Source organism: Diadema antillarum, unplaced genomic scaffold, assembly GCF_040938485.1.
Source record: "Diadema antillarum isolate AM-2024a unplaced genomic scaffold, OU_Dant_1.0 seq00000124_RagTag, whole genome shotgun sequence".
NCBI classification, from domain to species: domain Eukaryota; kingdom Metazoa; phylum Echinodermata; class Echinoidea; order Diadematoida; family Diadematidae; genus Diadema; species Diadema antillarum.
In genome coordinates this window covers 3,104,823-3,129,378 of record NW_027271204.1, presented here as the reverse complement: position 1 = coordinate 3,129,378, position 24,556 = coordinate 3,104,823, and the positions used below count along the sequence as shown (strand labels likewise).

At 35.2% G+C, this 24,556-nt stretch overlaps 1 protein-coding gene across 1 annotated transcript in view; it reads left to right on the top strand.

Annotated features, from left to right (window-relative positions):
• Positions 1-4,458, top strand: part of LOC139727316 (F-actin-capping protein subunit beta-like) — a 186,188-nt gene extending 181,730 nt beyond the window's left edge. The window contains exons 7-9 of the mRNA XM_071638272.1: positions 507-626; positions 1,658-1,734; positions 2,660-4,458. Of these exons, the coding sequence (XP_071494373.1) occupies positions 507-626; positions 1,658-1,734; positions 2,660-2,744 (282 nt within the window). The 3' untranslated portion in view covers positions 2,745-4,458. The remainder of the gene's footprint in view (positions 1-506; positions 627-1,657; positions 1,735-2,659) is intronic.
• Positions 4,459-24,556: the final 20,098 nt, after the last annotated feature.

Below are 24,556 nucleotides of genomic sequence, written 5' to 3'. Positions count from 1 at the left end.
TTATTGTTTTATCATTTTTTAATGTTTTTTATTGTTTTATCATCTTTTATGTATTTCTTTGTTTTTTCTAACTTTTGTTTTTGTTGTTTTTTTAGCAGACTTTGTCATGCACATCTTTAGAAACCTTATTATACTAAAATAAATTTATTCTCAGACATTAAAATTAAAAATATGAATATTTATATGAATTAATTGAAAAAAACACAATTTGTATTGACTTTGTACACAAAATCACGTTTTTGAGCAATTTGGGGTTGACAAAAATTTTTTGAAGGGGCGTGGCTTCGGAACGGTATGCCAGGGTGCGACAAATTTGGTCTCAAAAGTTGCGCGAGACTTGAAAGTAAAAAGTCAGCGAGCGGCGCGGTCAAAAAATTTTGCGCGGCGGAATGGTCGCGGAATTCGTCGAGGGGGGGGGCCATTATGCCCCCCCCCCCCCAGGTAAGTTAGGGTTAACCATGACATTGATACATGATTGGCATGTTAATGTTACCTATCACCAACAGACTACCAGGAGTGGCTCAGGGACCGTGAACCTGGGAGGCAGCCTGACGAGGCAAGTGGAGAGTGACATGCCAATCGGCAGCGGCAACACACACATATCCAACATTGGTACCTTGGTAGAGGTAAGGGCCATCCTATGCACCTGTACTTCAGGAGCAAAAAAAATATCCTTTCCTGTATTTTCATTGAACAAAGAACAAAGAAGAAACAATATGTGAGAACAAATTACCAACATCACGTAGAGGTAGGGTCATTTCATGTACCCACATGGTAATCTGAATAAAACCTAGATTTTTGTCCCTTTTTTTAGCATTTTTTTTTTTTGCCGTGTATCATATTGTTGTGGAACACATTGCCAAGATAAAACACTTGGCAGATGTGATGCCATCTAATACAACCATATTGATAACAAGAATGTGACTATGGTCTCAACTTTTTTTATATTTTTGCTACTGCTGAAGGTGAAATGTTTGATTTTTTTGTATCATATGGTCAAGAGATACCTTTCACTTCTAAAATATTCTATTGTATGTATTTTGTTCTTTGGTAGATCTGTGACCATTCTCCCAAAATGTACTATTCTACCAATTAAATGAGTTGTATAGTTTTGGTTGAGACCTAATTTCAGGTTTCTAACATTTTTGGTGAGATAATGAGAAACTTCTTATGAAATGGGAAAGAGCATGTAATTCCATGAGGAATTCAACGTTTCTTTGATGAAAATTGGATTAGAAATGGCTGAGATAATCCAAAACAGAGCGATTCTAATGAGTGTGGGACCCACGCTTTATTACGGTCGCTTTGTTTTATTTATTTTTTTTTGATGTTTCAGTCATTCCAAACCCGATTTTCATCAAATAAACTTCGAATTCCTCTTAAAATGGTATGCTCTGTACTAGTTCATAAGTGTTTTCTTGGTATCTCGCAAAAAGTTAGGGCCCAATTCTCATCTCCACCAATACTGTACCATCCCTTTAATTTTCATTTTCACTTTAATCCTCTTTGTGCCAGGGACTTTTGACAGTGTATTCAATACCATGGGGTTTGCTGTGTCCATCGGCACTTTACACAGAGAGTTAGTGAAGAATGTCATGCTTTATACAAGTATCCTCTCATTCCATTTTCTACTCTGTCATTGATTTTGTGTCAAAAGGACATGGAAAACAAGATCAGGAATACCTTGAACCAGATCTACTTTGGCAAGACGAAGGACATCGTCAATAGTTTAAGGTAAGCACAGAAGGGGTGACTTGCAGCTGCAATTATGTCTTTGTTGAAAACAATGTACTCAATAGACCCACTGGTGGAAGAAGTATTAGAAAAGTGCAATGTGAGTTCTTAACCTTTTTGAACCTCTGGTAAATTTTCAAATTTTTCATGTGGGTAGTTTTCATACTCGATCATGTGAGATTAAATCTATGTGTTTTAGTATCATTGACTACTAAAACATTTAATACAAGTAATGGAGAAATCTAATTTCAACAAAATCTGGTAAACAATATATTGGAACATATTGGAATTGTGGCTGTATCACACTGGGATATGTGTTATTTCTACATTTGCAAAGTGTTCCTCTGTTCATAGGAGTTGTCATGCAAAGTGATGATGAATGCACTGGATTTGTAAAAACAGGAGAATCCGTTGTTTATCAGGTTTTAAAGAAAGGAGAATTTATTGAAGAAAAAAGATACATAGTTTTCTGATTACCAGATTCGTTGGATATCGTATAAAAATTCCTACATTCAAGCATTCGTGTAGTTCATTCTGTGATGGTGTCATACTACAAAAAAATGAGAATTGTAAGCCTGCGTTGTAAGAATATATTTGAGAATGTTAGGTGATTAAAATTCATTTATGACAAAGAATACAACTTCATGAGGCAGGCAACTTCTTTTAAAGTCATTCTGCCATAAATCTTTGATAAGTTGTATAGGCCAAAAAGTAATTGGCAATCTGTACATATTGAAACCCAGGAGTTATCCTTGTATTTCAGTGTGTAATATGGGTGTGTATTAGAGAGTTTATATGATGAATAAATATATTCATATAATCTCATTAGTTTGTGAGCTTTTGAGAGTGAGAAAAGTGTTATACATTAATCACATATATAAACTTATGTTTCTTTCCCACCTCTGTTCATTTGAATGCTGTGCAGGTCAGTGCAGTCATTAGAGATGGCCGGCAAGCAGAGAGAGCTAAACGCTGAACTATTCAAAGCCCTCAAAAATAAGGGACACTAGTCCGTGTGTCTGTCTGTCCTCTTGTCTGTTTGTCCTCTCGTCTCCATCAGCATGATCTTCACCATGACAACAGATCTCCCATCCACCTCCCCCCGCCCCGCCCGCCTCCATCCTCCAGTTCACTCCAATCCAGCCCCTATCCCCTCCCTTCCCCTTCTACAAACATGCACCCTCCCACACCACCCCGATGCACACATATACATACATACACAAAGAGATCGGCTTCCATTGCCTTTTCACACCATCCCTACCCCCTGCTCCTCCCACCCCGAGCCCTACCGGTGTCATCTCCAGTCATCCAAAGTCGTCCGGAGTTACTTGAGGGTCGTCTGGATGCCTACCCGAGCGATGCCTGTGGCCCCCCATCTGTAATTCTGGCCGACGCCAAGCATGTTTTGCAGTGTCTACTAACAAGTGCGACTGCACGCGTGAAGGTGTCTGTTACGTAGTTAGCAGAGAGGCAGCCAAGAGATGGCGCTCTTTAAGGCCCTGAGGCGTTTATCTCGCCAGGTCAGCTCAGCATTGATGAGCCAAGCTGGAAGACTGGAAAACATTGGTTTGGGATGGGAGGAATCATTCGCTTTCTCTTTTGGCTTTTTCAGTACATTGTAGTTCAACCCAAATTTATTTGATATGGGTGCCTTTTTGATTTGTAAGCAAACATCTAATGAAGAGAGCAGTAACACGTTCATTTCTGAACTGGTTTTTGCTGCTGCACTACCAGAGGTTCAAAGCAGTAGATCTTTCTTTTTAACCATCAAGGTTTATATAATTTATCTAGTCCCTGCATTCTTGATGAGAACTACCTAATGCTTGTATAAAATCAACGATGACTTTAAATGTGCTTCCATGATTAATTCAAGATTGTTAACTCAGTACACCGACATTGTTCTCCATTCCCCGTGTTACGTTTGAGAGAAATGCATGGGCCGATTGCCCTAACTGGTGGATATTACGTAGCATTGTGCATGTCACTCACATGGAAATGGTGGTGTTTTTAACCGACATCTACTGACTTGGAGTGGGAATGCCCTATGTGTTCTTTATGTCATCTGGATTTGTGTCTGTACATGAGCAGATATTCTGCTTTACGTAACATTTCTGTTTGGTTTACCGAATTCATTCCTTTTTTTTTGCCATGTGGCCATGGTGGCTGGAGATCATATTGCTTTTTTTAAAACACACACAAAAAAGGAGACAGATTTTCTTATTGCTTTGCATTGCAAAGATGATTGAAAAGAGAGAAGTACGTTTGCGAGGTTGTATTGGTTTGTGAATATTTCATTCCAAGAAAGAGAAAACGATATTTCTAACTATTGTAGGTAGTGTTGACATATGTATACTAAATTCCATTTTATTGATAAATTCATTCTATTGATACACCGTAGGGCAGTCACCTCCATTTATAGTTTTCTGTCTTATACTATGAAACAGAGAACAGAAATAGCCTCGTTAGGACATGTGTGTTATGTTATATGACTGGAAGTTTTTTTTTTAGTGTTTGTTTTTGATGTCACAACAAAAACACAAATATACCCATGTGATGTCGATGCATAGATGGGACATATGATAGAAAAGAACTTTGATAAATGTCGTATGTCTATGAAACTCAGAAAATTTCATTGATTGCACACATGCATACAGCATATACACAAGCACTGTGTATATATATGTGTAAGTAGGATTTCTGCATTTACAAATGTGATACGCTGATATCCTGGTTGAACTTAAGAGTATTTAAATTTCATATTCCAAAGGTGTATGGGTTTGTAAGAATATTGATGTAAATCTTTACTGACATTGTAGTACAAATTATGAGGATTCCAGAGTGAAGCATTTAAGTCCCGGGAACTTTTTGAATGTTCTCAAAAATGCGTACATTGTAGATTTAAAGCTTACAGTTATTTTGATAAAAGATGATGTAGCATTAGATTAATTTTCTCATGTGTTTTGTGAGGGCACACTCAGACACATATTCTCTCCACTTTATATACTTGATTTTTGAAATGACATACTATAATAAGATTGCTGTCTACTGTATAATGTCTCCAATTTATGGAATGGAATTCACTACACTCATAATGTGATATGTTTTGTGGTCGAAACATTCCTAACATTCGATACTTGCATGTCTGTATGTCACCATGCAAATGTACATTCCCCCCATGATACATAAGTCAAATCTAACTAGAAAAAAACGTTAAGATGTGTTTGACTGAGTGTTCAGATTTTTCAAGTCTGGTTTGGTGAGCTGCATGCACACATTCCTGTGCAGAAGAGTTATCAATATGTTGATGTGATCTGTGCATTGCAAAGTGTTCATCCATGTAAGTGAAAGAGAATCGTATGTTAGCTGATTGTGGGAATTGTAATGAACAATCCATGTAGCATGCTTTGCACGCATTTGTAAGGATCAAATCAGATTGATTAACACATTATGTTGTGTGCCCATCTAATTATCACTTACCCAAAAGCACTCTACTGATGTGCTACCGAATAATAGATATGTGTCATGTGCAGAACTCACACTGTGTAAGGGAAAAGTAACACTAGATTTCGCAGTTACCTCATTGAAATTGAGCGGGACTCAACAGATGTCACTATCCATGCAGACAACTCTTGGCCCTCAGTTGCTCTTTGGCTGATCTGACTATTAAAATTGAATTCATGTCCTCTTGGCATGGCACGAAATTTCAATGTCGGTATAAAGAGATGCTTGAAGGCATGTGCTACTGTGAGTCAGGAGGCTGATTTGTGATGGAGTGATGTTCCTCAACTTCCGGATCACAGATATTCTTAAGATCATGATGTGTAAAACACATGGTAGTGTGAGAAATGTTAGACACATAACTATACGGTAAACGTGTCGTTGCCATGCCTGAGAGCTATGAAGAAAATCACTCCCATACATAAGTGCACTTGTGTGTATACACAGATACACACACAAGGCAAATTTTAAATGATATGTGACCAACACATGTTCAATGATTGTATGTTGCCAATCTCCACTCAGCACATACTGTATGCCCCTGTGTTGATATTCTAGAGAAGATGGTTGTAATAGGAACCAATAACTATATTATGCAGTTGCTAAACTGGTGTTTGAACCATTGTAATTGTCATTGTATCACACATGAGTCCTTGTTAACCACTGCTACTTTGAATAACTAATTCTGTTCATGCATCGAGTCAGTGGTATAATTTTGTGTATTCCATTTGGGTAATTTGCATGAAATGTCATATTTTTGAGTGATTTAGGCCCTAACCATCTACCTATTGATAATGATAGAGCCATCAATTGTTATAAGATTAGCACAGATTTAAATGTCATTGTCATTATCCGTGTGCTGGCTGATTGCCATTTCCGCATTCCAAATTGACAAAATAAAGATTCCAGGAACGTTCATTGTAGGGGAAAGAGTGTCAAACTTGCTGTCTAAGAAAGTTTTCTAGTGACTTTCAGTCAGCACTGTGAAATACATGAAGAAATCACTTGCTTGAGCTTATACTTACATACATTCAATGGAGAGATCATGCGTAATAGTGCATCAAAAGTTATAGTGTGCTCTTTTCATCTGCATGTAACTGTCAGAAATGTCAATTTTTTGAATTATTCATTCAGTATAAGGCTTGACAGTTTGACAAGAAATGCCATGAATGTGTATACAGCATACTTAAAGACTGCAAACACAGTGCAGGAATATTGAGTATATATAGGGTTGTATTTCCTACATCCCTGATAAACCTTCACTAATGCTAATTTGTTGCTTGCAAGTTATTCCCTTTCCCTCCCACATACTGTGCACAAGCGGCTTGCCATATACAATACCATTTATAGCAGCAAACTTTCAAAGATGCAAATGGGATGGGATATGCTTGAAATTATGAGTAAGTCAATATGCTAGGTATTAAGTGGAGTAGAATTAAATTGTTGAAAAAATGTCTGTTTGAGAGAAACATTCAGTGAAGTATTTTTGTTTATTGTTTGCGCCTCCAAAATAACAAAATCACCAGCAAATGCAGTCTTTTTTCTGTCTTGATATACAGTGGTTGTAAATATATTGTGTATTATCTCCATAGCTTCTTTTATACAAATATCCTTTAAATGCTCAGCTCTACATTTTACTTTGTTAATTTTGTCGGAAATTATTTTTTAAAAACTGATCAAAAGTTGATCTGTCACCTTCATTCTCAGTATGACAGTTATGATAATGATAATAAAGGTATTACAGTTAGTAATCACAGGTCATGTGTGAATGGATTAACTATGTGTGGTCTTTTGTGTGTTGAAACTTGTAACCTTCTGCAGCAGTATGCCTAAGTTATGCATGTCGATGTCAGAATTTTTAATCAGCTGTGCTTAATGATTTTCCAATGTCGGATTTGCAACGGGTCAAAAGCCAAGAACTATCCATGTAACTTTCTACTTTTGTATAATCTTATTTACAAAGTTTTGATTTGAAACGTTATAGACTGATGGGTGAAGTTTTTTCTTTACTTGCTGTAGATCAAGGGTTAAAGGCAAAAGTTTCAAATCATTATGTAGGTTTTTGCTGCTGAAAGTATCACCTCAAATCACATGGCAACAATTCAGTGGATTAGCTATGTAGGGCTACTCTCAAGATCAGATTTTAATGTGAAATTTGAATTGACAGCCAATTTCCAGTGCAAGAAAGTCTGATGCTAAAAAAGAAAAAAAATCACTAAAAAAACCTACAATAAAAAACATAATTTGTAGGTCATAGATGTGAGTTTAAGTTTGAGTGAGTGAGATGAGTTGAAATTAGGCCGTGAATGCAGACGGGCACGTTTTATTGGCATGGCACTGTGTGGTTTCAAATCTCATCTAATCTCATCATTTGTCATTGTGTATTGGAATGTTTATGTGTGTGAGTGAGTGAGTTTTCCACAGGGAATGCATTGCATGAACTGATAATAAGTAATAACAGTGCTCGTGTTTTTGGAACGAATGTGTGTTTCACAATTAATTCTTGTTTGAAAGTCGCGCAAGAGAATGACTGTAGGCGCGGTCAGACTGGCAAAAGATCGCGAAGTTTAAGATCGCGATCTTTAAGATCTCGAAGTTTTGCCAGTGTGACCGCAAACTTCCCGCGAAACTTCTCGATCTGTTTGCGGGCGGTGTCTCCGAAGCGCGAGGCCATTGTCATGTACAGATGTGCATTGTTACATCACAATCACTAGCGCGTACGAATGGCCCAAATTTCGCGATCTTAAACTTCTCGATCTTTTGCCAGTCTGACCGCGCCTACAAGTGTATCATATTTGGGAAGTACTTTGTATAGTAGCATAACAGTTTTAATTTTATTATATGTCTTGTTTGTGTTTATATGTGTGTGTTTGTGTGTTAGTGTGTGTTTGTGTGTGTGTGTGTCTGTGTGTGTCGTCATCAACAATACTCGAGTTTGGAGCAATGGAGCCCACAACCTCCATCTTGCCACTAATCAATATGTTCACGGTGTTCCAGTGTGGTGCATAACCAGGTAATTTCGAATGTCGGTACACGTACATGTATCATACTTTAATACAGTATGATATGTCACCCTGAGGGCGCTCTTGTTTCTTGGCGCCATTACATGTATGTGAAGACCATTTGCCTGGGCTTCAGCCAGACAGACCGGTCCACTTTTCACAAAATGAACATCGAAATTCAGTAATAATTTTTCTTTAGGACAATAAAAACGTGTACATTTCAGCAGTTCCTCTTGCATGTACATTGTCGACAACTGAAGCTCATTAGTAGAATATTCTTCACGTGAAGTTGCATGTTGCCGCATTGATGGTACATGTACTAAGATTTATACTGAGAAAATCGTTGAGCGAAGATAACTTGCTATAAAAGCTGTTGCTACTTGGGTCTACCTAAACGTAACTTAAAATCTATTTCCGAGCCTGTCTTCATCACATACATTTTTCGATACATTATATATATATATATATATATATATATATATATATATATATAGGCCTATATATATATATATATATATATATCGTGTATTATACTAGTAATCAGATACATAAACAATATAGAAAGCTAACACGTAAACTGACAAACACAAGTAACAGGATCATTATACTCAAACTGTAAGCCGTCCTAGAAAAAACATTTCACTATTTAATGTACTACCAATTTGTGAGGTAGAATACATTGCATAAAGTTAAATGTATACGCACAGCAAATATTTAGATTATAGTGTCTTCCACTGGCTATGGCTCCGTGAATTAACATTGCTCTGTTTCAGTGCTGATTATAGGGCCTAAAGCCCTCTTTTTTGTGAGTAGTAGTTTAGAGTATTGCGTAACACATCGGCCCAAAAGTTATAGCAAATAAAGATCTTTCATAACGCTGATTCCTCACGGGAGAATTCCTGATTATAATGCACCACCGTGCAACATTAATTCATCTAAGGCAAAAATAATGACCGTCACGTGATGACAACCCAAACAATCTAAAATCATATCACAGTACAGTAATTATTTAGATATAACATATCTAAACCTAATGGGGAATATAATCCATTCCCCATTCCCATATGCAGATGTACACATTTATGAGGTATGGCTACTCTCGAATTCAGTACTTCTCGGTACCCTTCTATGCCTTCTTTACGATTCTTTGATATTTCTTCCAATCTCTCCAGGTGTGTCCGGACGTTGCAAGAACAGGAGGAAATCATAGCCATCCAAAAGAAGATGATGGCTTCGGCCAGTTCGAGCTAGATCGTGATAACTTCCAGAATTTTTTTTTTTTGCCTTCTTTCCCACACACTTTGATAAATGTTTCTCTCATCCTTGCCGAGGTTTGATGAAAAGTGTTTTCCTCATAGCTGTATGAAGAGCAGAGCCAAATCCCCGAGGTTTTACGTGCTATTCGCGTTTGAGGAACAGTTCCTTGCTTTATAATCATTTCTTCTTTTTTTTCTTAATCTACTGAATGGAATTGTAACTTTGCTGTTTTCTCTGTGGCAAGAAAAAGTGATATGTATGTTATGATTCATATTTATTGACATACGCATCAATTACTGAATATATTGATTCTTTTATTTTTTCACCTTTAATCTAATTTCATATTCGAATTTTGTGAACTCTCATTCAATTGATTTCGCTTTTTGACATGTTTCATGTCACGTGAAGAGATGGCTGTGAAATGAAATCGGATATCATCCGATGTCATCCACCAACTAAACATTAAAAAATCGAAGCCAAATCTTGTCCTTTCAACCAGAATTTTCCACATCACAATGAAAAATAAACTTTAAAGCTGAAGGTCAAAATTGACGTGTTTGCTTTTTGAGGAATCTCCTGTCGTCTAAGTACAACTGTATTAACAAAATCAATCACGTTGGTTCAAGGCGTCTTCCCTTATAGCCTATTATAGCACAATTTCTGGATGCAAACATCATTAGGTAATCAAGTCAAAAACTGTTAACAGTAGAATTTCCCTTTTCTGTATAAAATCGAATCATCAAAATTCATTCCTTTTCAGTGTTTTATAGCCATTGTCATATTTCAGTTTGCATTGACTCTTGCAGAGAGATCCGTCTATTGAATTAATTAACGTCCTGTGACGGAGGACATTGATTTTTTCCGTTCACGGTCATGTAGTTGTGATGCTGAGATACTGTGGAGGAAAGTTTCAAGTACAAATTCAACGAAAGAGAAAACTGCCCACTTCCATGAAAATCTGTTTTTCCTGGTAAATGTAGAGTTTTGGTGTATGTACAAGATAAGATGCAACTAAGATCAATATTTGGCGATTTTCATCGTTGTAGCTTGGCAATCAGCTGTATAACCCGTGCTTGATATGTTCCCCAAACAGTAGCACAGCAAGGGAAATTTTCGAGCAGGCCTTTAAGGTGCAAATTAGGCAAGGTTGGCCGATTTCAAATTCTATTATATTTAGTTTATTTTCAAAACCAAATTGCCTCTCTTGTAACAAAGTTTTAAGTTTAAAATCTAAATCTAAGCTTGAATTTATAAAACATAAGTATTCAAAGAAAGTTTTTGCAAAATTAATTCCTTTGTTCTGATGGAAGTTTCTTCATTTTCACCCATATGCAATGTGGAAGTGTAGACTTACATGAATATTCATTAAACTCTTGAAAGACTGAAGCAGCTTTACTATTTTGATGCAATCATGAATGAAATCCTATCAATGAGTGTACCGCATTTTAGGTTTATCTTACAACCCCTTCATAGTTCGGTTCAGCTAAGTCAAATTTATTTCTGCTTTTCGTTTTCAATACAATTATAGAATTTAACAAAATGTTATAGATTGTATGAGTTGTTCCTACGCATTAATGCACATTATATAGGGCAGTCGTATACAGGAAAACATAATTGATAATGTGTAAAAACATCAAGCAAAGTTAAAATTGAACGCACACTATACCTTAAAGAATACCTCGAATGAAGTTTTGAGAGAGAAAATATATTTGCATAAAACTGGAAATGCAGGGGACCATATTTTTCCTATAGACCTACATAACGCAGAGCTTGATTTGATCTACAATGTAAAAGCATATGATGAATGTTTCCATTTAATGGGTGAACAGCAATGATTTATATTTCCTTTTTGTTCCATTGCACACACGAAGGTTGACTCAATGCACATAATATAAACACTAACCCTAAAGCCCTGGATTTTAAAAGAGGAAATCCACCCCAAAGATAAACAAACTTCAACATGCAGAGAGAGAAAATTATTTCCTACAGAACGACACAGAAATGACAAAAATAGGACAAGAAATAAGGAAGATATGCCATTTTAATTTTTTTTTCATTTTCAATAATTTCATTATGAAAACCCAGAGAGATTTAAAAAGATATTAAGACCTGTAAAATGAACAGGTTTTGTTTTGAAGTATCATGTGTCTGTCTGAACATTCTTCTGGACATTTGTCAGTCTCTGTTAGGTAAAACAGATTACCTCTGTATTCTCGAACAGGTTCAAGCCACAATACAATAATATAACCCGAACTATCCAAAACCAAAATCTCACTCTCCACACTAACAAACAGCATTTTACAATAAGTTTATTACATAAGGTTTTGTCAAGGAAGTCTTACGCTTTCATAATTATTAACTTCTGTGCACTCAGAAGAAATGGCGTATAATAAGTAATCTGTCACAGTCTATCCAAGGGGTATCAGACACGTCATTATGATACTTCTTTGGTCTATCCTCCATGTGGACCAATTTCGTGTTAGCGTTGCTGGTGCAAAGAAGTATAATATGTATATCGTACCACTATCTTGTCATGTGTTGTGGATGAACGTCTAATACATCATGAAACTAGGTACAATATTTAGTTGTTGCTTTAATGCTTACGTTTTCTCAAAACAGTCTCATATATAATCAAGAGAATTAACGCTGACTACTTCGATTTTGGGCATACAGAACACAGGGCCTGTGTGATCCGTCTATAACACCACGGTTCAAGAGAGGATTGATGGATAGTAGAACACCTTATATTATTATAGGCCCTATATTACCCCACATATCAATACGTTAAATCGCATACAAGTGTGGTACTTATTAGAAAGTAGTATTGAATCAAAAGTTTGTGTCTGTGCCCTAAAGGAAATCCAGGTTAGGCTTGTAGTAGAAAGTTGCCATTTTTATTGAATTAAAGAGAATCTCAACATTTCCTTTCACCGTCTGCGTATTGTCTTCTTCTTGATTTTCGTCTGTATTGTATATAGAAATTGTACAGTTGCTTGTCAGTGCAGGACGGTATAAATTACATATATATGTATATGTATATAATATATAAGTGTGAGTCGTGTGTCTTCAGCTACTGAACCCCTGAGTCGTCGCATGTTTTTGGAGTGTGTATAACGAGAGTAAGGAGGCGGTAGACGTTGCTTAATTGAATCTTCACAAGTGATTTTAACGCGAGGAATTTCACATGTGTGTTTGTGCGTACACATCCGTATCCATTGTGTGTGCGCAGATGTTTAGTCATATGTATTTGTAAATGCTTTTATTATGTATGCTTGTTTGTGATTGTATGTATGCAAGTTATATTATGCAAGATTGATGTATATTTATACACTCCCATCTGTGTAATTATCCTCTGCCGTCTCTGCCTCTTTCACTGTCGTTATTATTTTCACTATTGTTTTGATTTTTTTTTGTATATGATATCCATGCTTTGTATTTTGTCCGATTTGTCCTCAGTCTTGACAAAGGGCAGAAAGCCCTAAAGCTTGAAGTAAAATCACTTGTGAGGATTCAATAAAGCAACGTCTACCGCCTCCTTACTCTCGTTATATATATATATATATATATATATATATATATATATATATATATGATATATATATTATACATTATAATTTTTATACGTATAATGAAAGTGATAAAATGCTGGATCCAGCTCAAGGAAGCCAGTGTATGGAATATGTGCATTGAGCGTTGTCAGCAGTAAAGCATGATTCTAACTGAATATGATAATTGAAAGTTGTTAGTGTTGAAAATGTAAACAATAGAAATAATAAGAGTGTAAGGTGAATTCTGTATTACCCAAAGTTATATATACATACGTACATATACCTATATGTTTATCATAAGAGGTCGCATCAAAAAGCGAGCTACAGTGATTAGCCTATTGATAGTTCGGGGTGATTTTGCTGTTGTTGTTTTTGATAATCATCGCTTTCTTTTACTTTGTATATCAGTGGCATGAAATAATCCAAGCATGAATGCACATGAGAAATTATAAGGTTATGGAGGTGTATGTTTTGCTTTAATTTACACTTAGATATGCATTAGCTATACGTTTCATATATCTATCTATCTATACATACATATACACACATACACACACACACACACACATATATATATATATATATATATATATGTATATATGTATATATATATATATATATATATATATATATATATCTGTCTGTGTGTGTGTGTGTGTGTGTGTGTGTGTGCGTGTGGATATGATAGGGGGCAGAGTTTGTGTCAACTTTTTAATTTAAGAAAGGAAATCCATATACAGTATATTCTTCCCTCAGAGAATAAGTAGAATTTATTGCCTTTGGAACCGATAATGTCTATACTGAGAGTTACTGTCATACAAGTAAGCTGGCGATCTTTTGCTATAACGAACAAACGTCTGCATCTGACAGATGTTTAGATCCAACTGATTTTTCCCTCCAAATCTACTTTCCTTAACGCCCTTAGTGTAACTCCACCCTTTACACTGTTTGGTTTCAACCAGCTTTCCCCTTTTATTGAATTTCCTTTTTCTTCCCAACTGACTCTCCCTTCTTGCTTTAACCCATTAGTAACTAAACCGCCCGAAATCGCCCGTCTTATTAAGTCCGTCCGCTTAATATATATTTTTTAGAAATATTTTTGTGCTTTATCATTTTGATTGCTTAAATATAGAATATATCATTACGTAATTTTAAAGAGGTCAGAGGTCAACAAAAGTATGTCGGAATTACCTCTGTGACACACAAGTCTCTTGGTAAAGTTTTAATAGGCTTTTGAATTAACACAATTTGAATAAACAAAAATAAACATATAATCTATTTTGCAAAATTTAAAAAGCTGTGAAAATTAGAATAATATTACTGTACATTCTAAGGAACAAATATGCCATTTTTTACGGAATCTTCAATTTCTTTAGGGTTAAAATTATTTTCCCAACTATCTTCCCTTTCTTCTACTGCCCCCTTTCTTGCTTGCCTGCAAAGGATTCCCACACATTCCACGCTCACACTCGCAGTCACATCGTGTCAGGGAGCATGCACATTATTGCAAAGTAGCCTACATTGTAACTGCAGTCCACAGTACATCTCTGTCACCCAATGTGATGAGCCAGGGAGGTGGCAGGATGTTTCGTCTCACCTTCTTGATGAACAATATCGGTGTTGAACTGTACTGCATGTTTTGTTTGTTTGTTTGTGCATACAGTGATGTAATCTACCTGGTAATGTACACTGAATGTGTGTGTGTGTGTGTGTGCACATGCGTTTGTTTGCATCAGGTTTAATTATTTCCTTGACTCAATAGTAGTATATGAAGGATCATTGTAGCTGCTTGTTGCTGCATTACTATGTTCAGCTATGTTTTGTTTAAAATCTTTACAGTCAGAAAATAGCAATTCAGCAAGCCTAAAATTACATGTACATCAATAAAAGTAACTATTTTGTCATTTTACATTGTATCTTGTGATTATTATTGACTGAGTAGTAACAATGGAAGAAAATTGTTCTTTGTAATGACTTTATAGCTTGTGTTTAATACAATACAACTATTTATAGATACTTAATAGTACTTGTCAGAAGGAGTTTCCTCTTTTTATTAATTATTGTGTCCAAAACATGCATAGGGGAGTAAGGCTTTCATTGCTTTGTCCACGTACCCCATGAGGAGTAATGCCTTTTATGCACTCACTGTTTCTACCATCTCTCTCTCTCTCTGCATTCTAATGAAGAAACAGTCACACTTTTAGATTTAAACAATTTGTACCGTATGGAAAATTGATCATTAGAAATCACTTCTAGTGTACCTTGCAATAACACTCCTTAAAATACACCCGATTTATGTACACTGAAGTAGAAAAGTAAAATTGGTGGTACTGTAGATATCTTACAGTGTTCTTCCCTAAATATATCATTTTGAATTGGTGAGTGTATTTTTGTTAGGATTGAAAATAAACAGAAAAGACAAATTCACTTCTCATTTTGTTTATGGGCAATAGGCTACTTTAATTAAAGAGACCCAGCAAAAAATCATAAAACCAGAGTGCATACTTAGTTGTGATATATCCAAGTTTAGTCCAAGGCCAGTTTATGAGCAAAATGTTGTATTTGACATATTTGATGTCCCAAGTTGAGGCAAGTCATATCTTCACATGGTGCTAAATGAGCAAAACCATGCACTACATACATTCTCTTTGCATGGAGTTGGCAAGTTCAAAGGGTCCACAAAGTCCAGCTCTTTCTCCCCAGGACCAGGTATGCTTTTGACATACTTGTAGTAAATGAACTGAATTTGGTGAATGAATCATCCTTTCCTGATTAAAAGTTCTTTGCGTGTGCGTGCGCATGCCTCTATTTGAACATTTTTTCAGTGTTGATTCTTTTTCTGTCTATGAAACCCCACCTCCCCCTCCCCCCCCAAAAAAAAAAATCAGAGAAGTAGATGAGTGAAACATTCGGAAAAAAAAATGGACACTTTAAAAGTTATGAATTGCAAAACTATAGAGGGTGAGATGGTTTTGCCATTGTGTGTAATCTAGGTGGATTCCGTTGAAATTTACTTGAAATTGAGCACTAAAAAGTATACAAAAATATTGTGGATTCATCTTATCCCCTCTGCCTTCAAGCATTTAGCTTGAAATTTGGCACATGTGACTGCTATGGTGCGTAGATGTGCAAACTTAATTTTTTGTTATTGTTGAACTATGCGTTGCAGTGATAACAGCATATGCGACAAATTAGAATGGATGTCCCACTTTATAGCAAGATGCCAAATTTTCAAAACTTTCCGAGACAATCACATCAACCATCATCATATCTGTCATAACTGTCATCATCATAAATCCTAATCACCTTGATCACTATCATCATTGCTGTCATCATGACATCCTCCTTGGAAACTGGGTCTCATGCATTTAAAAAGGGATGAAAATTAAAGGAGAAACTGTTGATTTTGTCACTCTACTATATACTGGAGCAACACACATGTACAGTATATGTCTGTTCTTACCTCAAACAGCTGCAGTATGTGAGATTCATGACACTGCAAAATAAATTGTGTTCTTTATAGTTCTCTCACAAGACTTTCATCATCACATATTATAGGTTTGATGGATACCGTCATCATTATGCAAACTCCTTCACTTCCTAATTCACTTGCTATATGATTAATCGTACTAAAGAAAAATCCTTCAACATCACAGTGATTGCTACCTTGATGACAAGGTACATTGTACAGTGTATGTAATCTTGTGATGCAGATATGTGTATTTGTGAGGGAATGAGACTGGTTTGTTTGTATTGGTTTTTCTTTTGTTAATTTTATTCTCCTACAACACAAAGCTTTACTTGAACATTACCTCACTGCCAGCAGTATCATCAGTACCACGTAGTAACTATTCATCTTTGACAACATCAATATAACAATCACTGTCATCATGTCATTTTTTGTTTTTATGCATCATGGTTGTTTATTTCAATAATTGCCTTAACTCTACAGTTGTGCAGACTACAATCACAAATTAATTTTTGTAGCAAAAGACAGAGTACAGCTAGAGCAGCATCTGAGTATATTAATGGAAAGAATGTGAGTACAAAACTAATGTTACAAGACAGGAATTCAAATGTAACTCAAACTACTTATGAATCTGAGACAAAACTTGACAAAAGCATCGTCATCAAAGGTATCAATTAGTTTCATGTAAAAAACTGACTATGTAACTTGAATGATAAAACATAAATATGTACATGCAATTTTTACCATCATAAATTGAATGTAAACACTTTACTTCATGTGGTTAAAGGGAAGACAGTCCTTGTTCATTTGTTTTGTCTTTTTCAATAAGAACAATCATCATGTTATTTGCTTGGCTGCATCATGATTGTTTATTGCAATAATTGCCTAATTAAACTCTACAGTTGTGCAGAGACTACAATCACAAATTAATTTGTGTAGCAAAAGACAGAGTTGTGCAGCATCTGAGTATAGAGAGAAGAAAGAATGCGAGTACTAGACAAATGTTACAAAACAGGAATTCTAATATTACTCAAACTACATATAAATCTTCAAAATGATTTGATGAACACATCTTCATGATAGATATTGATTACCTCCATATACAAAAAATAAGTTATTGAAATTATAAAATATATGTACATGTAAATTTTAGCATCATAAATTGAAGGTAAATATTTTACCTCATGAGGTTATGGCAAGTCAATCCTTGTTTGTTTATTGTATTTTTTCAATTAGAACAAAATCAAAAAACAAAATTGAGCAGCTACAGTCTAGACATAAAAGAAATGATGGTTCTACTGGCTGCAAGTATGTACACTATCTAAGAACACAAATGACAAACACGGCAAATGCAGCAATATCAAGCAGGAAGATAAATTCCTAGAAACCAACCTAAGTTGAAAGACTAGCAAAATGATCACATATGTCTAGATGCAATTTAAAGGATCAGAAAGTTATTCAAACATTTTCCTACATATTGAAATGCAAGACAACCCTTGGTTACTATGCTTTTATTTTATTATAATTATTGTTTTGTGACTGGCTAATATACGGTACAAAAAGTCTGAAGTCATTCCTCTCACTGAGTCACATATGTACATAAATTCTGGAGATCATGTCAAATTTCTACTACTTCCAGAGTGAATTTTGATTGTATTAAAACAATATATCACTTCCAGATACCATTACATTTTTCCTTCTCCTGTCATGATTGCCTCAGTGAAAGACTTTCGCAATATAATTCTCATCTTTCTAGACTGTTTTTTTGAGAGGGGTGCACCTCGCATGTTATAGGAAAGTGAAACCTGGGTGCTGCCTCAAAGTCATTTTAGAACAGACAAGGGCTAGCAGCTGATAGAGACATATATTTGTGGTACCCTATTTAGATTTTAATCCAACTGAAAAGTATTGTCTTATATCTGCAAGACAATCATGAGCAGTGTTACTTGCATTCCTATATTGTTTAGACATAGAAGTGGAACCTATTCTCATGCATCGAGACATTTATTGGCATTCTCGTATAAAGTTTTAAAACATACAGATTTGAGACGTCTAATGGGCAGTGCACCACATACATTTTGTAGTCCTGATAGGAATGAAAGAAGTATAAAAAATAGTTATTTATAATCCGGGACATAGCAGATATGCTAACTTTTATTCCCCCCAATATTTAAAGTTTTTTAAGTTTAAACCCCCCAAAAAGTACTATACATGTTTATGGCACAGAAGATAAATTGTTAAATTTCTGAATACAAAACAAACAAACGACATTTATGTCTTCAACTGTTAGAATACTGCAGTGGTGTTTCCACAAGATTGACATTACTGTCATAAATTTGTATGGTCAAGGTTCAAGGTAATGTCAAATATCAAGGCACTTTAATGAAAAATGGCATATTCCAACATAACCTTTGGCAAGGAATTTGCAATGGCAGGGGAAAGATATAAAAATATAATAAGAGTAAGCAGTAGATAGATGAAATAATGAGACTGAGCAAATGGGTCAAAGTTTAGAGAAATTTAAGCTAGTAAAATACATATATGTCCTTTTTGATAGCTAAATATGTCCTTTTACAGTCTTAGTGTCATGTGAGAATGCATAGTAATGGATTAGTAGGAGGGACAAGAATAGGTAGGCAAAACACTCTAAACAATAATAATACGCATAATATGAAGTTTTTTTTCTTTTTCCCTTTTCATTTCCATTTTCTAGTCAAGACAAAGTAATACATACAGTACGCATTTATTCATAATATCTATTCCACAATGTATGTCCATGTTGACATCAAGTTCTTTATTTTTTGTGTGGAATGCTGATTCTCATGTATAACCTTCAGATCAAACCCAGTATTGACAAAAAAATAATCAGATGATAAGGAAGAAAGGGAATAGGAAAACGATCTACATAAACCCCATTTGTTTGTTTGTGTAATGGATAAAGTTGATCACAAATTAAGATATATATGTATTTGTTGTACGAGCCCCCCTTTTCCAGTACCAACCAGGATTAAATACATGTTTGTATTTGTAATAGTTTCTCGGTAATCAGAATTATCATTTTATGTTTTGTTTTGGTTAAAGTTCCGGGGAAAGTTAACTCATATAATCATTTTTGTATATAATTATACTTAACAAAGATAAAATGTTTGTTAGTATAATGTAATACGATAAGATTGATTTAAAGCTGTGCTACACGAAGCTGTCTCAGTAATTTGTCTTATGTTGTGTTTGTTACTAGTCTTGTACACCGCCGGAAAATATTCATCCGTTTAACTCTAAAGAAGTAATGTTTGACAAAATTTGTTATGATTCTGGAATGTTGTTATTATGAACTTTGCGGTAGCTGGAGGGGGGGGGGGGGGGAAGGGACACGGATCACCTGTTTTGGGACACCGTCGCCCAGCAACCTTCGTTGCTGTACTACTTGGGCTTGTTTATAGGTGCTGTTTATACTCATGGATAGTTATGGCAATTTATTGTATCATATCAGGTGATGTTGGCCCCTTGACTGCCGTTGGTTGTCTTAATGTATTAGTTATTTAAAATTCAAAGCCATAACATATTTAAAATAACTGGAGATTGGGAGGCGTTCTGTTGTCAGAACGTTATTTTTATGCAAGAGTGTAATGACGTAATAATTGTGCAAACATTTTTCCCAGGTGACAACACGCCTTTATTTTTTCATCTATTCTCGGCTTTGCTTTTCCCTTCTTATGCACACACACACCTGTAGACACATGTATACCCACGAATGTTATAAGTTAATTGCATAGCCGTTTTGTTCAGTTCGTCAAGATTTGTTGTCTAGATTCTCTTTTCATTCCCCCTCTCACTCACTTTTTTCTTTCTCTCTCTCCCTCTCTCTCTCCCTCCCTCCCTCGCTCTTTTATCTAGGGTACTCACTCAGTGAGACAGATTGGGCTATCTATTATTTTATGTATTTACACATTGTGTACTCGTATTTTGGGCAATTTTGTTTGTATTTGCATATCAGTTTGATGAAAATTTTAACAATAACAATGGAATTGCATTTTTGTGTGTATGTGTTTTTGCATTACTTTGATATAATTGTTCGTACTGATTATAAATCCCAATGGTATAAGAATTAGTTATTTTGGATAGGCGATCCGACTACCAAAAAAACCCACAACAATAACTGGTTCCTTATTTTGTCATTAAGTGGTCGAGAAGTTTAATATGCTCGTGGACGCTGCCTAGTACGTGTAGCACACGTCTTTGTTTGTTAAATAAGTTTATGTTAGGTATTGTATACGAGCCCATGGCCTTGTGTACCATCCGCAACGATGTTGATTCTGTGTCATCTGTGTTCATGTTCGTTTCCTTGTTTTGTCTGTGTTTCATGTTTCTCTGTACGCATTTCGGTTTCCTTTCTTCTTTTAGGTCTGCATACCCCCACGTAGCTGCTGAGTTAGGACCAGGCGGGAGGCCAGTTATTAATTCCCGAATGTTTTATATTCTAACCCATGGCTGACACAATAAATTTTGCTTTTAATTCCTTGAATAATGATGAATTCTATAACACAGTAAGGCACTCTGAATCTGATCATGCAAATATGATCTCCAGTTTATATGAAGATTACATATCCGATAAATACAATACCTCAGCACAAGAATTTGAATATAACTTTGACTCAAATGATCCAGTCCAGAGTCCATCGTGTGTTTATTTGACTGAAAATCAGTATAAAAATCGGATCACGAATACAGTTGATGAAACATTTTTGTTAGCTCACTTTAACATACGCAGTATCAATAAAAATTTTGATAAGTTGCGCTTACTCTTAGAAAACCCAGATCATAAATCTTGCTCCATCATAGGGCTAACAGAAACATGGTTGAACTCTAATATCAGTCATTTATTTTCTTTACCCGGATTCGAATTTGTATTTAGAAATAGAAATGAGAGAGTTGGTGGAGGAGTTGGTTTGTACATCTCGAAAAAATTTAAATATATTATACATGAGGAGATTAGTGTTATGAGCGATGTACTCGAATCCCTTTTTATTGAATTGATAAATCCACATGGAAAAAACATTATGATTGGTGTAATTTACAGACCCCCTCGGTCGAATTTGAATGATTTTTTGACAGTTTTGCAGGATTTAGTACAAAATCCCATGATATCTATTAAAGATACATTTCTGATGGGCGATTTTAATATCGATCTCATGAAATGTAACTCCCAAAACAGTTCAAAAGAATTTATAGAAACATTAATGTCTGCTTCGTTTTTACCATTAATTTCCAAGCCTACACTGCAAAAAGTCCGGTGTTAAATAGTGAACACCGAGCTGGTGTTAAATTTTCGGTGCTCATTTATGGTGTTAAATTAACACCTCCGGGTGTCATTTCCAAATTTTAAACTGTTTTTTGAAGAGTTTCTTAGTAACTGCACTTCTTGTTGATTTTTAATTTAAGCAAGACGATCAAGAATTTTACATTAAAATACTAGATTTTTGAAAAAATGTGAAAATAAATTTACACCAAAGTAACACCAGCTGGTGTGGTCTCTTATTGAAGCTGGACGGGTGTTAAACCATTGATATTAACACCAACAAATATCAAATCAACACCATGTGGTGGCATTTTTGAATTAACACCAGTACAGTGTCAAAATAACACCAGGTACAGTGTCAAATTAACACCACGAAGTGTCAGGTGAACACTTTTCAACACCATAACAGTGCATTTTTAACACCTGTGGGTGTGGTCCTTTATTGAAGTTTGATCGGTGTTAGATTTAACACCCGTGGTGTTAAATCTGACACCGATGTTTTTACAGTGTACCCGTGTCACCAGCCAATCGGCTACCCTCATAGACAACATTTTTTGTAATGTTCTTCCACTTCCTGAGTCTGGTATCGTCCTCTCAGACATCACTGACCATTTTCCTATATTTGCTCAGGTTCCAATTAAACTGAATAAACAAAATAATTATCATAAGCGTCGTAAGATTACTGCAGATAATCTTACAAGTCTCCAAAACAGTTTAAAAGAACTCGATTGGTCTTCTGTATACAACACTACCGATGTCAATTTGTCTTATGATTATTTCATATCTACTCTTACCTCCGAAATCGATAACCATATTCCCCTGCGTAACATAAAAAATAGATATAAGCAAATTCCAAGACTCCCGTGGATAACCCATTCTATATTACGATCTATAAATAGGAAAAATAATTTGTTTTATAAATATAGATGTAATCCCACTGAAAAAAATAAGAAAAAATATGTTTCATACAAAAACACACTCACCAAATTATTGCGTACGCAGAAGAAATTTTTTTATGTTAATCAGATAAGCAAATATAAAAATGACATTAAAAACACATGGAAAACATTAAAGAATGCTATGAATACACCTAACAATTCATCTAATATTTCTGAAGTTCGGTGGGGCAATGCCTCCAGCAACACTCCCGCTGGCATGGCTGAAATTTTTAATGACTTCTTTTCTTCAATTGGAAAAAATCTTTCTCAAAATATTCCTATTTCTAGTAAATCTTTTAGTGATTTTTTAGATACACCTAACTCTAAAACTATATTTTTTGACCCAACATATAAAGAAGAAATAATAAAGATTGTTGCCAATTTGAAAGAAGGTAAAAGTCCTGGCCACGACGGAATTGACAACTATTTGATAAAAAACATAATTCCTCAAATAGTGGATCCCTTAGTACATATTATCAACTCATCGCTTGCAACTGGCCATGTGCCAAATAGCATGAAAATTGCGAAAGTAATTCCTATTTATAAGAAAGGGGAGAAGGATGATGTCAATAACTATAGACCCATATCTTTATTATCCTCTATTTCTAAGATTCTTGAAAGAATAGTCTACACCAGGACAGTACGTTTTCTTAAAACCTGCGACATATTTTCAAACTTTCAATTTGGATTCAGGGAAAATCACAGCACAACACACGCACTACTTGCCCTAATCGACAAAGTCACACACGCACTCGACACACTTTCACACACAATAGGTATCTTCTTGGACTTCTCCAAGGCCTTTGACACGATTAACCACGGAATACTTCTCGCCAAACTGTCTCATTATGGAATACGTGGAAAGGCCTTGGAGTGGTTCACGAGTTACCTATCAGAAAGATCCCAATTTGTACATGTCAACGGCTTTGACTCTCAAAGTAAAACAATTGCATGTGGTGTTCCACAAGGGAGTTTATTAGGCCCATTGTTATTCATTATTTATATTAATGATTTTCATAGATCCTCGGAGAAACTATCATTCATATTATTCGCGGATGACTCTAATCTTTTTTTTTTCCCACCCTGACCCAAATATCTTAATAAGAACAGTCAGTGAAGAATTGATAAAGGTCATACAATGGATATACGCAAACAAATTGTCATTAAATATTCAAAAAACAAAAGTTATGCTTTTTAGTAATTCTTTAGATAGCCTCCCAGGCAATATAACATTTGATACTACTCCCTTAGAAGAAGTTTCTTCTTTTAAATTTCTTGGTGTTTGCGTTGATAACAAGCTTTCATGGAGGAATCATATTGATAACATATGTAAAATTATTTCACGTAACATTGGCGTAATGAATAGATTAAAATATTATCTTCCTTCATCTGCATTATTAACTCTTTATTCTAGTTTGATACTCCCTTATTTAAACTACGGGATTCTTGCTTGGGGTAATACATATCAGATGTTACTTGATAAACTTCTTTTATTGCAAAAGAAAGCTCTTAGAATTGTTTTTAATTTACATACCCGAGAACATACAGATGCTTTGTTTTCTGACCATAAAATATTAAAAGTAAATGATTTGTATGTGTTTCAACTTGGTCAGTTTATGTTTAATTACAACAGTACCTTTTTACCTAAAATATTCCACGATTTATTTCATCGAAACAGTCATGTTCATAACTATCCCACGCGACGATCCGACGAATTCCATCTTCCGTTAATGAGAACCGCACATGCCCAAAATACATTTCTTTATACCGGACCCAGACTTTGGAATAATTTAGATAATAGTTTAAAAGATTCC